At 40.1% G+C, this 12,549-nt stretch overlaps 1 protein-coding gene across 7 annotated transcripts in view; it reads left to right on the top strand.

Annotated features, from left to right (window-relative positions):
* The window catches only part of ZNF536 (zinc finger protein 536), a 427,243-nt gene that overhangs the window by 185,409 nt on the left and 229,285 nt on the right, over positions 1–12,549 (top strand). For all 7 annotated transcript variants that reach the window (XM_054049383.1, XM_054049385.1, XM_054049387.1 and 4 more), the window contains one exon: positions 8,380–10,551. In XM_054049383.1, the coding sequence (XP_053905358.1) occupies positions 8,382–10,551 (2,170 nt within the window). In that variant the 5' untranslated portion in view covers positions 8,380–8,381. The remainder of the gene's footprint in view (positions 1–8,379; positions 10,552–12,549) is intronic.

Here is a 12,549-nt window from a genome sequence, read left to right as displayed (position 1 = left end):
AATCCTGCTTTGTCATATATGGCATCTATTGCAACATATGCTGGAAAATCAGTTGTTCTCTAGCATACCACATGATTAGAATTCAGCATCCAGGACTAGGGGACTCACTTTCATTTAATCTACCTTTATATAGAGACAGGAAGCGAGATTCCTTTTAGGACTAGTGGGGCCAAGTCCTTGTAGAATTACAGTACAGGGCAATGGTCAGTTTGCCAATGTGCTATATGCATTGCTAAATTGGAAGGATAGGAAAGAGCTCTGAGTATGACAAAATAATGTAGATAGAAGTCAAAAATTTTACTAAGCAATTTTCAACAAAGATTGACTTTCTTAATTTTAGTTCCTGTAGCATTCTTAGTATCAACTTGTGGATGGAATGGAAAATCTCATGCTAAAAGAAGTATTGAGTCTCTTTGTATAATATTTTTATGAGCAGGATGAAACCTCATCATGGTTTGAGTTTAAAACTCATTCAGATTGATGGGTGTGAATACACCCTTCAGATAACATAACTCTAAGGATAAATTAGTCACAAGCCTCCACCTAAGAAAAAAGGATTATATGAACCCACTCCGGAGTTTTGGACTGTATGGAAGAAAGGGCTTTTGGTTCAGTTTTGTGTATATGTGTGAGAACACAGAACCAGAGAATGATAGAAACAGCCAGAAGAAATCCAAGCAGTGTCTGCAAAAACAGTGTGACCTTGACAGAAGCTAAAGAGAGCACTTTTGGGTCTGGTGCTGGCTAAAAAGTCTTGGGGCTGTATACAAAGAAGCTATTCCATAGTTTTGGTTCTTCCTGCATTTGGAGAAGCAGGACTTTATACATTCTTTGTAAATAAACAAGATTTCATCCAAGACAATACCAGAATTCACCATCAGTCAACTGGAATGTTAGAGTCAAAGACTATTAGAGTCAAAAAGGGGAAACACAATATATAAACACAAACTTTACAATGGATGAATTTTAAAATGTCTGGCATTCCATTTTTATTTTGGTTAGGTAAGCAGAAGTTTGGATGCTTAGCTAAACACTTCTGGTTTGGAGAATTAGGCTGTAAGTATTACAGGAATCAACTTTCCTTGTCAGTCTTCCCGAATTTGTTGGTTTCAGAAAACCAAGAAAATACTCAGCTGAAACAAATTAGTGGAGAGGCTCACATATTTCTTAACAAAACTTTTATCTTTTAATTTTTAAGATAAAGTTGAGTTTGTAAACATATATTAACTAACTTCAAAAAACATCAGGCTTGATCCTGCGCCTGCTGCAGTTGATGGCAAAACTTGGTATGACTTTAATGTGAGCAAGATCAGGCCCATAGGTATATTGCAATAGTGTATATTTAAAAACAAAACAAAACAGAAGTTTGAAAGCCAGGAAACTTGAAGTTCAACCAGCCTCAACTCTGATCCTCAGTCTCCATTCCTTGTTTACCTAATCTATCTTGTGGCAATGGCAATGTAACACGTACTACAAAAATGCCTTCTCATTTGAGCTGCTTGGTGAAAAATTGTAAACCGAAAAATTCCAGACCAAAATAAAAAAAATAAAAATTTGTATTCAGAAATACAGCCACAGTGCCTCATCAGAGTTGTAGTTAAGGTGCCTTATGCCCCTATTTCCATCTATCAGTCAAGCGCTCTTGTTGGACTACATTTCCCATGGTACTCCATGGCCTCCTCTGTTGCTGAGCCACTCCAGTACTTCATAACAGATCTAGTCTGGCTGTAGATCCCAGGCTGTAGAAGAGAATGGAGGCATGGGGCACCAGCAACATTTCCAAATTGAAATTTTCGGAACGTTATGATGTTATGTTTTTTAATGAAAAGTTGAGGTTTCTTGTTGAAAGCAGACAATTTTCATGATATATTTCATTCAGTTGAAACTCCAGTTACATGTGACTTGGGCTTTAGTGGCCAATTAGAGTAGTATAGATGGGGCAAAACTGCACAGGACAGTTTCTGGAGGTTTGATTCCTAGTGGTTTATGTGGACAATGGATGAGGCAGGAAGAATGGAGTTTTTAGTTTGATGAATTTGTTTGAGTTCTCTAATGAGTGGAATGATAGATGAGGGAGGATGTTGTTTCTGTACTGCATATAGATGGAGGCTGAGTTGAGGTAGACCCAGTAGCAAAATGAGGACAGCCGCATGTAAATAAGTGGCAGGCAGCACCTTTTATTAAATTTTAACATAGGGGAAGGGCGCTTCCTGCCACCTATACTCTCCTAAACCAGGCATTTAATTAGATACAGTGCAGTGGTTACATGACTCCTTACCATATAACCTGTAATTAGTGCTAGGTTTACTGGTCTCCTTATCATTTAACCAATAATGCGGGGTAGGCTCTCCTCTGCTTACCCCCCAGGACTTAGTTCTTTCTACCACCGTCTCACTCTCCCACACCCACCACAAGAGGGACAGAGGGTGCAGCAGGGCTATGAGGTTCCGACCTTAGCCCACGAAGGCCAAAAGATCTCACCCTACCCCAAGGCCCGTCACCAAAATCCCAGGTCTTTTACCTCTGGGAACCATTCACTCTATTCTCTTAACCGCACTGGAAACTGCCCTCAAGTTGTGATGAATAAACTACACCCCAGTATTTCAGTTAGGTACTAAGCACATTCCTGCTTATCCCACTGTGGCTTGAAGGTGCTGTGAGGAAGGCAAAAAACGTCCTGGTCTTCTGCCAATTGGCCTATGGGAAAAAAAGTTCCTTCCTGACCCCCATAAACAGCTGATCAGCAAGACCTACAGCATCTGTCAGGCCTGGTTCCCATTCCTAGTTGGGGGGTGGAGTAGGGTGGGCTGCTGGAATGGAAATGAAGGAGGCTGCACATGACCCTCATGCCAGGTTAAACGGGGAATGCTGGCCAATCAGCACCCCTCCCCCCCAGCTGGCCAAGCGGCACCAGAGACTCCCAGGGGGAGGAGGTACTTATTGTCGCTTGGCAAGTCCCTTGCTGCTGTGACTGTTCCCCTTTCACTGCCCGCCCCATCAAGTTCTCCCACCTGTTCATGCAGGCGGGTGGCATATGTTGGTGTGTTTTGCTGTGAACGGTCAGATAAACAGGAAGAGGTTCTAGGTTGCACAAGAAGTGTAAGATAAGGGTTTGTGGTGACCATTGGAAACATCTCTGAGGTATGGTGATTAGGGGATTTCTGGTGGATCGGAAGGATGTTGACGAAGAGTCAGGGTTAAAGCTGTTTGCTGAACCTTAACTATATATCTCCTGCCTTAAAGACAATTTTAAAAATACAACTCTAAGCACCTAATATTTTTGCCTGGGAATTTCCTTTTTTGTTTGATTTATGTGTTTGTTTAGAAACTACTTTAAAATATTGATATGCAGTGAAAGCTTATTGTGTTTTATAACCTCTTTGATCCCTGTTGGTGGGACTTCCTGTGCTCTTCAGGCTTTGTATGAATGGCAGGTGGATGATGAATTTGGAAATGAAGGTATTACACCTGCTGGGAAGTGAGTGAGGAAGTGGTACATGAGCGCTATCACTGAAAAGATTACACCTTCAATAGCGGGAGGAGAAGTGCTGTCTGTACTCCGGTACTGAAAGGGTTACACCTGCAGCAAGAGGGGGTGCAGAGGTGAGAGTTGGGAGATAAATAGGAATTATAGAGGTGGCGACAGCATCTAGGCACAGCTACCACGGGGCACTGATACAGCTTTAGTCAGGTGCACCATCAGGATGAGGTTACAGTAGCTGGATCCCTGAAACAGGGCAAGCAACCAGTAGATGAGGCAGTTAGAGAGGAAAGGATCATAGCCTTTCAATTCAAACAAAAGTGGGACTGCCTTCATGCCCTTCCTTCATATTTCAGCAGGGAAAAAGCAGTATTGCCAAACGCCAAAAGTTTAAAAATGGTCAGACCCAAAAAATCATGATATTGATCCAGTGATAGATCCACTGATAGATTGAAGTGATTTGGGTCCCGTTGCAGGAGCTCTCGCTCCAAAAAATTCTAATTAGTTAATTCTGTGTCCCTTCCAGACCCCCATTTGTCCCTTCCCCAGCCTAGCCATGAACCAAGCACCCATAGCTCCTGTCTCAAGTCTACCCCCTAGCCCCACCTCTGCTCCTCACACACACACACTTGCCCACTTCCCAAGCATGGTGTTGTTGCAGGGATGGAGAAGGGCTGGGGTTGGGGAGGACCAACCCATGTTATCACAGGAAGGGAGGGGTGAGGAGGGAGCAGGGTCACCTTGAGCAGCTGATCTCTTCCTGTTCCCTCCCTCACACCTCCTCATGCGCTGAGAGCAGTTCAAGGGTAGGGGAGGAGGGAAGAATTCTGCCTGTCTCCTGCAGGAGCTCTGATTGGCTGCTCTTCCCCAGGAGGTGGGGAGGGCACCCAATCGTAAAGTGTTTTCCTGTGGGCAGGGCTGAATATGGTGCGAGTGTTGGAGCGTCTGTCATCAACAGATTGACCCTAAAATCAAGTTACTGGCTTGAGAGGGCAGCACAGGATATGGTCTGCCTGGCAGCTCGAGCAGGAACTTCCTTAGGGCACAGGAAGCCTGTGGCACCTCTGGTGACTGGGTCCTCTGCTCCAGGCTCCCATCCCAGGCTTTTAGAAGAGTTGTGACTCAGTGGCTCTCTTCTCGTTCCTTTCCGTTTCTCTGCTACCCGCCTCCATCTTCCCAGCTGAAAATCTACTAGAAGCATCTAGGTTGCTGTGCTTTTTACTCCTCCTGCCCAAATCTTTCCAGTGAGGGGAGCAGCAGCATTTACTGCCCTCTACAGGAGGTAGAATTCTGTTCTTCCCCTGGGGTCCTCTGTTACCTCAGGTTTTGTGGCCTATGTAAAGTGGTCCTGCTTACACTCTTGGAAGGGATCTTCCAGGAATTTGGATTTGTATGAAAAACTGGGTGAGATGAAGATTTCACCTGTGCCTGTAGGTATTGCCAGTCCCAAGCATTCAAAAATAATGAGTCCGGTCTCAAACAATCATGACATTGGTTTAAAAAGTATGACATTTTAAATCAATAATAAGTTTTGTGTTCTTTGTATTGGCCTTTTCATTTCTGACCCTTTAGGTGCACTTAAATCATGTTTTCAAGCATGTCTCTGTGACCATGAGGGCTAGAAACATATTTCTCCAAAAATAAACAACCCCCTCCCTGGAAAGCTACATTTCTCACCTAATCATTTGACTTCAGGAGCTGGGGGTTTAAGAAAAATATCAAATAGTCCAAGCCTTGCATCATGCCCTCCCTGGTGGGAAATGTGTATATATGAACATATTAGGAACCAGGAGCAAGCCTTGAAATAGCCTTGGTTTTTAGTAGGGAGAAAGAGGGCAAGGTGTGCTGTTGATATGGGTTGGACAGCTGGTGGGGAGAAGCTCAAAAGTAGCTTGAATTTTTTAGGAAAAATCACTGACAAACTTTCAACTTTTCAACTGTAGCTGCTACAAGTTTGTTTTTTAAAGTCCATCTTTGAGGAAAAATACTACAAAATAGCATAAACCTCAACAAATATAAAACAAAATCAAGTCCAACAGCTGTAGGCTAGAAATGATACTTAGTGTTAACCATCAGTATTAATAAACACCACTGGGATCTGACAGAGTTTTCAAACTTTGATAAGGGATAATGCTAAAATTAGCCACCTAGTCTTCCTGGAAAAACTTAAGGGCACCAATTCCCATTGAGGTTAACTGAGTAAAGCAAACCTGGAGTGTATAGATCAAGCTGTTTTTAGAAAAAATGACATTCTAAGAAGACGCTTCAAAAAAATCTCCTGGATTTTCAAATTCTCCTGTCTCCAAGATGCCTTGTCTGATTAATCTCAAACCTGGGGGGAAAAATCACCTCCAGCTAGAAACAAACACAAGAAATTTCAAACAGAAAATAGCTTATTTGAAGGAGGTAGAAGGGATGTAGGGTCAAAATTAGATTTAACAGAAAAGCAAACAATAAAAAAATTTGCTCCCATTCACATATATCTAATTCTGTGTACCTGTGATCTAGTGGATTGAACCCAGATGGGAGCCAGGAATTCCATTCATTTACTCTGCAGTCTTCAGTGACACTTGAATCGCTCTGTATTTGTTTCCTCATCTATGAGAGGATTACCTATAACCAACTCAGAGGTGTTGCAAATTTATATAGGTGTAAAATCGGGGGGATAGCTCAGTGGTTTGAGTATGGGCCTGCTAAACTCAGGGTTGTGAGCTCAATCCTTGAGGGGGCCACTTAGGGATCTGGGGCAAAATTAGTACTTGGTCCTGCTAGTGAAGGCAGGGGGCTGGACTCAATGACCTTTCAAGGTCCCTTCCAGTTCTAAGAGATAGGATATCTCTATTAATTAATTTATTTATTAAAATACACATGTATGTAATACACATAATACTTAGCACAGAGAGTAAGTGCTAAGTATTATGTGTATTACGTACTTCTATGTCTAATCTATGTATTTATAAATAATGCTGAATGCTAGATATGGGCCCAAACACAATCCCTGGATCTGAACACCACTGAACTTTGAAGTTCTGATCTGGATACAAACATGAACTTTGTGGTTCAGGCTCATCTTTAATATACATCAATGTATATTTCCTCTTTTTCTCTTATAAGATTTTAATCTCAACATCAGTCATCCTGTCAAGGAAAACCAAACAGGCCGCCCTATGGACAACAACCAGGCTTCTCTTAGACCCTGATCTTGCAAATACTTAAACACATGTATAAGTTTGCTTACAAGAGTTGTCCCGTTGAAGTCTATGGAACTACTCCCATGAGCACAGTTGCAAACATCTTCAGTATTTGCCAGATCTGGGCCTCAGATTATCTGGTAAGTGGCCATTATAAAACAATGTGAGGTTTGGTCTCCACCTGGGCCGAACATGTTGCCTTTGCAGCAAGCCTGGTGCGTAAGTTTCTGTGTCCAGACATGAATAATAAGTTGAATCAATTAAATAACTATTCAGTAAGCAGTTAAGGAATTTGGTAATTTTATGGTGGAGAAAATGTCTAATTATATGGGTAAATAAGACAGATCTTCATTATGTTTGCATCTGACCTTATAGTTTCTTATTGTTCAAAAGTCATTAATGTAAATTTTTTTTTAAATAGAGTATTATAGATACATTATTTCTGAATAGACTAAAGAATGTGGCAAGAATAGAATATTATTATGGACAATTATGCAGACCAGAACTGAGCACTTGTGTTTAACAAACAGCTTTGAGTTCTAATTTTCTGCAATTCACATACTGAAGGTACTATTTGTACCCATTACTGTGTATTGGGAAAGTTATTTAAAATACTTAAATTTGTTGATATTTCCTATAGCACCTTCCCTGGATTTTAATTGTTTTTATCTAGTTCTGTAAGAGAACTCTTTAAAACAAATCAAAGTCCCTTAAATTACATATTTTACCCTCGAAGGACAGAGATATTTCTTTATAAACTTAAAGTTTTTCTAAGAACGGAAATCTGAAGGGTCTCAACAATGAATTACAAGATTTACCACAAGATAATGTATGCATTTTTTTTGATGTCCACAGTTTCAAAATGACAAAAAACAATGTCTTGTAACAGAAGGGTTAAATCTTAATCTCAGAGGTTTACAAAGCTGCTAGTCGCAGTCTCCTTAAAATTTAATATACCTCGTTAATGCTTACTTGCAAACACTGAAGGATTTTTATGATTATAATCATGTGTTACAGCACCTAGTACTGTTTCTAAGCAGCATACTAATCAGCTTAATGAGATATTACTGCACTTTTTGTTGACTGAAGCAAAATCCCTTTTATTGTTCTAAAGCTTGTCCTTTACTTTATTTTTTCCAAAAAACATTATCTTGGTTTATTGTATACCAGTAAATATCCTGCCTTCTTCTTTTTTTTTTTTTTTTTGTCAAATCATAAAACTATTTTTCTCATTGTGGAATGTGTAATATATTGAAAATGGTTAATAGGACTGAAAGTTATTTTTTGTTTTCTGTTTGTGCTTTTTAAAATGGAAATGGGAGAGATGCATAATGTTTCTTTTTCTATAGATTGAAAATGTAAACAGGTGCAGTTTCACAGGAAATAGAACAAGAGACATTGAAAGCTTATGCCACCCCTTTAATAATTAGATACTGAAACTGTCAACATGCTATTTTAAAATACTAATTAATAATTTAAATCAGTAAACATACAGTACAATGAAGGCATTATATAATTAAGAACAAATATCACAACTGTATAGTATAATTAGCATTTAATATACTTTTTATTGTTTTCTACTATAATTCCTTTGCATTATTATGTGTAGGTTCAACATAAAATGAAAATATTATGTCCGCAGATATAGTTGATTCACTGCTTATAACTATTTTGTAGTACAAATCTAAACTATCTCCTTATTTTCAGGGATGGAGGAAGCTAGTTTGTGCCTTGGTGTTTCTTCAGCTGTATCAGAAGCTGACGCCCATCTCAACAGTACCATACTTAATGGCCAGTATTCAATGAGCCAGAAGCTGCATCAGATAACTTCACAGCTCAGTCATGCCTTTCCAGAACTTCAAAACAGGCAGAATACTGAGGAGAAGGCATCAGCAGCACTAGAAGAGAAAAGTCACGTGGCTATAGCAAATCAGCCAATCAGCAGTCAGATGGCACTGTTAGCAAATCAGCTCAATAGAGATGTTGACACCAGTTTGAATGGAAGAGTGGATCTGCAACAATTTTTAAATGGACAAAATCTTGGGATCATGTCTCAGATGAGTGATATCGAGGATGACGCCAGGAAGAACAGAAAGTACCCATGTCCCCTCTGTGGGAAACGCTTTCGGTTTAATAGCATCCTATCGCTCCACATGCGCACTCACACTGGAGAGAAACCATTTAAGTGTCCATACTGCGACCATAGAGCAGCTCAGAAAGGCAACCTGAAGATTCACCTACGTACTCACAAACTTGGAAACCTTGGCAAAGGCCGGGGAAGAGTCCGAGAAGAAAACCGGCTTTTACACGAGCTGGAGGAGAGGGCGATTCTGCGAGACAAGCAGATGAAAAGCAGCCTTTTGCAGCCACGACCTGATGTGAAAGCACAGCAGCATTCGCAGCCAACACCTCTGGCAAACTGTAATTTGTCTGTGCCAGCTAATCACAGCACACCTGATATTTCGAACCCTGTCCCCTCTCCAAAGCCTGTGAGTGTCCTGGAAGAAGTAGTAGCTCAGACTGCTGGGTTCAGATGCACATTTTGCAAAGGAAAGTTTAAGAAGCGGGAAGAGCTGGACAGACACATAAGGATCCTGCACAAGCCTTACAAGTGTACTCTGTGCGACTTTGCTGCCTCTCAGGAGGAGGAGCTGATTAGTCACGTGGAGAAAGCTCACATAACTGCGGAGTCAGCTCAAGGCCAGGGATCCAATGGGAATGGAGAACAATCTACCAATGAGTTTCGCTGTGAGGTGTGTGGCCAAGTATTTAGCCAAGCCTGGTTCCTGAAAGGCCACATGAGAAAGCACAAAGATTCCTTTGAGCACTGCTGTCAGATTTGTGGGAGGCGCTTCAAAGAGCCTTGGTTTCTTAAAAATCACATGAAAGTTCATCTGAATAAATTATCCGTAAAGAACAAATCTCCTAATGATCCAGAAGTACCTGTATCCATCAGCAGTATGTCACAGGAAGCTCATGCAAACTTGTATTCACGATACCTATCATGTTTGCAAAGTGGCTTTCTTCCTCCAGACAAAGCAAGTTTAAGTGAACAAAATCAGATTTATAACAAAGGAGATTTGCCCATGAAAGAGAGAGAAGTTCTGGGGAAACTCCTTTCACCCATTGCTGGCATCGGCCACAGTATTGCTGAAGGGGATAAACATTCTTTATTGGGATGTCTCAATCTGGTGCCTCCTCTGAAATCCAGCTGTATAGAAAGGTTACAGGCTGCTGCCAAGGCTGCAGAGATGGATCCAGTAAACAGCTATCAAGCCTGGCAGCTTATGGCAAGGGGAATGGCCATGGAACATGGCTTTTTGTCTAAAGAGCAGCAGATACAGCGCAGCCATGAAGACACTTTGGCAAATGCTGGAATTATGTTTGATAAGGAGAAGCGGGAGTATGTGTTAGTAGGAGCAGATGGCTCTAAGCAGAAAATGCCTGCTGATTTGGTTCACAGCACTAAAATGGGCAATCAGAGAGACTTGCCAAACAAACTAGACCCTTTAGAAGGCAGTCGAGATTTTTTGTCACATGGTATGAACCAGGGACTTGATTATAACATGCAAAGTCATGGAAATGTGAAAGAAAAGCCAACTGAGTGTCCTGACTGTGGAAGGGTTTTTAGAACATACCATCAAGTTGTTGTTCACTCCAGGGTACACAAGAGAGACAGAAAAGCAGAAGAAGAGATAATTCAAAGTAGCCTCGATGAGCGACGTGGGTCTGGAAGTGATCAAGAGTCTCAGTCTGTCAGCAGGTCGACAACACCAGGGTCCTCTAACATTACTGAAGAAAGTGGAGTAGGTGGGGGTCTCTCACAGACAGGAAGTGCACAGGAGGACAGTCCACATCCTTCCTCTCCTTCCTCTTCAGGTATGCTAACTTATCCATCACCAATTTTGACTGAGAAATTAGTTGCTATAGTTTAAATGACAATAATGTAGTAGTTTATACAATTTACCAGTGTTGTTCATACTTACAGTTCCCTAATAGTTTGCAGGGCTGTGGTGCTGTGTGCTAGAGCATGGTATTTGGGGTTCTCTTTTTTTAAAATCCCTTCACACTTTTTAAATAAATTCTCATTTCACCGATGGATATTTTTCATGGGCAAACTTTTCCTGGCCTTTCAGCTATCTCTTCAGCTATGCCACAGGTGGCAGTGTACAAGGTCTGTGCTTTCACCAATGAGGGTGTTCACTTGGGGAACCCTTTTCTCCGGGTTTCTAAAGCTCCTCTGTTGTATCCCTGCTCTCTCCCTCTTCTATACACTACTATTACTTCCAGGTGGAAAGGTGAAGCAAGCTACTTTCTTTAAGCTATAGCTCAAAGGGTTGTATTGTATTGGCCGCCAGCCCTCCTGAGAGACACAGCCTAGTCCCAATCCCCAACCAATTCAGTTATTTAGCTGAGATGTGCACTGCCACCAGGTCACTGTGCTGACTAGAACAAAAAAATAAAAATAAAATAAAATACATTATTAGTTTCTTGACATAATTTTCATTTATATGCTTATTTTAACATGTGTGCATCCTTCCATTTATTCCATGTGTATTTGAAAGTACAAGAAAAATAGAAATTGAACTGAAACATTTTAATTGCATTGTATGTCATGTTAACTTGCTGTGTATAAAATAGCAAAGCAGATAATATTTCACTGAAGAGGTCTATAAAATATTGAGCTTCCTGATACAATTTTTAAAGTTACTAGCCTATGACTGCTGAAATAAAATCTCCAAGTAATAACAGGTAAGATTTCTGGCCTCATCTATATTTCCAAAGCCACTTACTAATGGATAGTAAATTGAAAGTTATATCTTCAGCCCTTTATAAAGAAAGCACCTCACTAATACTGTAATCATTCTGCAAGGCTAACAACAGAGGAAATCATGCCATAACAAATACTCTGTTACTAATGGCAACATTGATTTCTGCAATCAGCCATTAAGTCTAGAAAATGAAAGACAGTTTGAGGTACCTTAAGGCATTACGTTGCCCACTGTTAAAGATCTGGTAGCAGGCTGTAGAGGGTAATTCTTTTTAGTTTTTTTCCCCCAGTTTCGATAAATATTTTAGTATTGGAGGCAATTCACTGTTACAGTTATTAAGTATATACCAGTTTATTTTTGTTGTTCTTGTCATGCTCCAGTATACTCGACTTCTAAGGCCAAATTAATATAAAAATAAAGTGTTAGTTTGCAGGCTTATTACAAACCAGTAAAGAAATTGTTAAGACACATAAATCTGCACTCCACATTCCACAGATTCCTATAGTACTTAATGTTGTTGTTTAAATACCCATGAAACACACTGTCTACTCTTAGAGTCATAGCCTCGTTTACAATTTATTACTGGTGAGACATATTAGAAAATGCTATGTAGGAACAAGCGTAACAGGCAAGAGCTAATTTCCTACTATATATAGTTGTTCCTAATGTTTTAAGAGGATTGAAAATATGTCAGGATAAAGAAAAACATTTTTTCAAATTGTTAAAATCCTAAACATTGTAAAAAATTATTGCTGTCCTTTTAATGTATAAAGTATCACCTTTATTTCAGTATAAAGAGCATAACCATAAATGGGTTTGAAGTAAGCGATCTGTAAATCATTTAGCTAAATTCTGCGAGAATCCTTCCTAGGCTATTAGAAAAGTTTAGAGGATAACAAGAAGAAGAGAGTTTCAGAACTTCTGAGTTTTCTGAATGACATTGAACTAAACATAGACTTAATAATTAAAAAAAAAAAATCTGTGGCACCTGAAAGGTAGAGTTTTTGAATTCCAAATGTTCTGGTTCATTAAATGAATTGTTTGAGAGTCAAGAGATAACATTGCAATGTTATTCTCTCTGCTGCCATTAATTTAAAATTATTAT

This window comes from Malaclemys terrapin, chromosome 14 (assembly GCF_027887155.1).
Source record: "Malaclemys terrapin pileata isolate rMalTer1 chromosome 14, rMalTer1.hap1, whole genome shotgun sequence".
In the NCBI taxonomy this organism is placed as follows: domain Eukaryota; kingdom Metazoa; phylum Chordata; order Testudines; family Emydidae; genus Malaclemys; species Malaclemys terrapin.
This window is presented reverse-complemented; position numbering and strand designations above follow the sequence as displayed.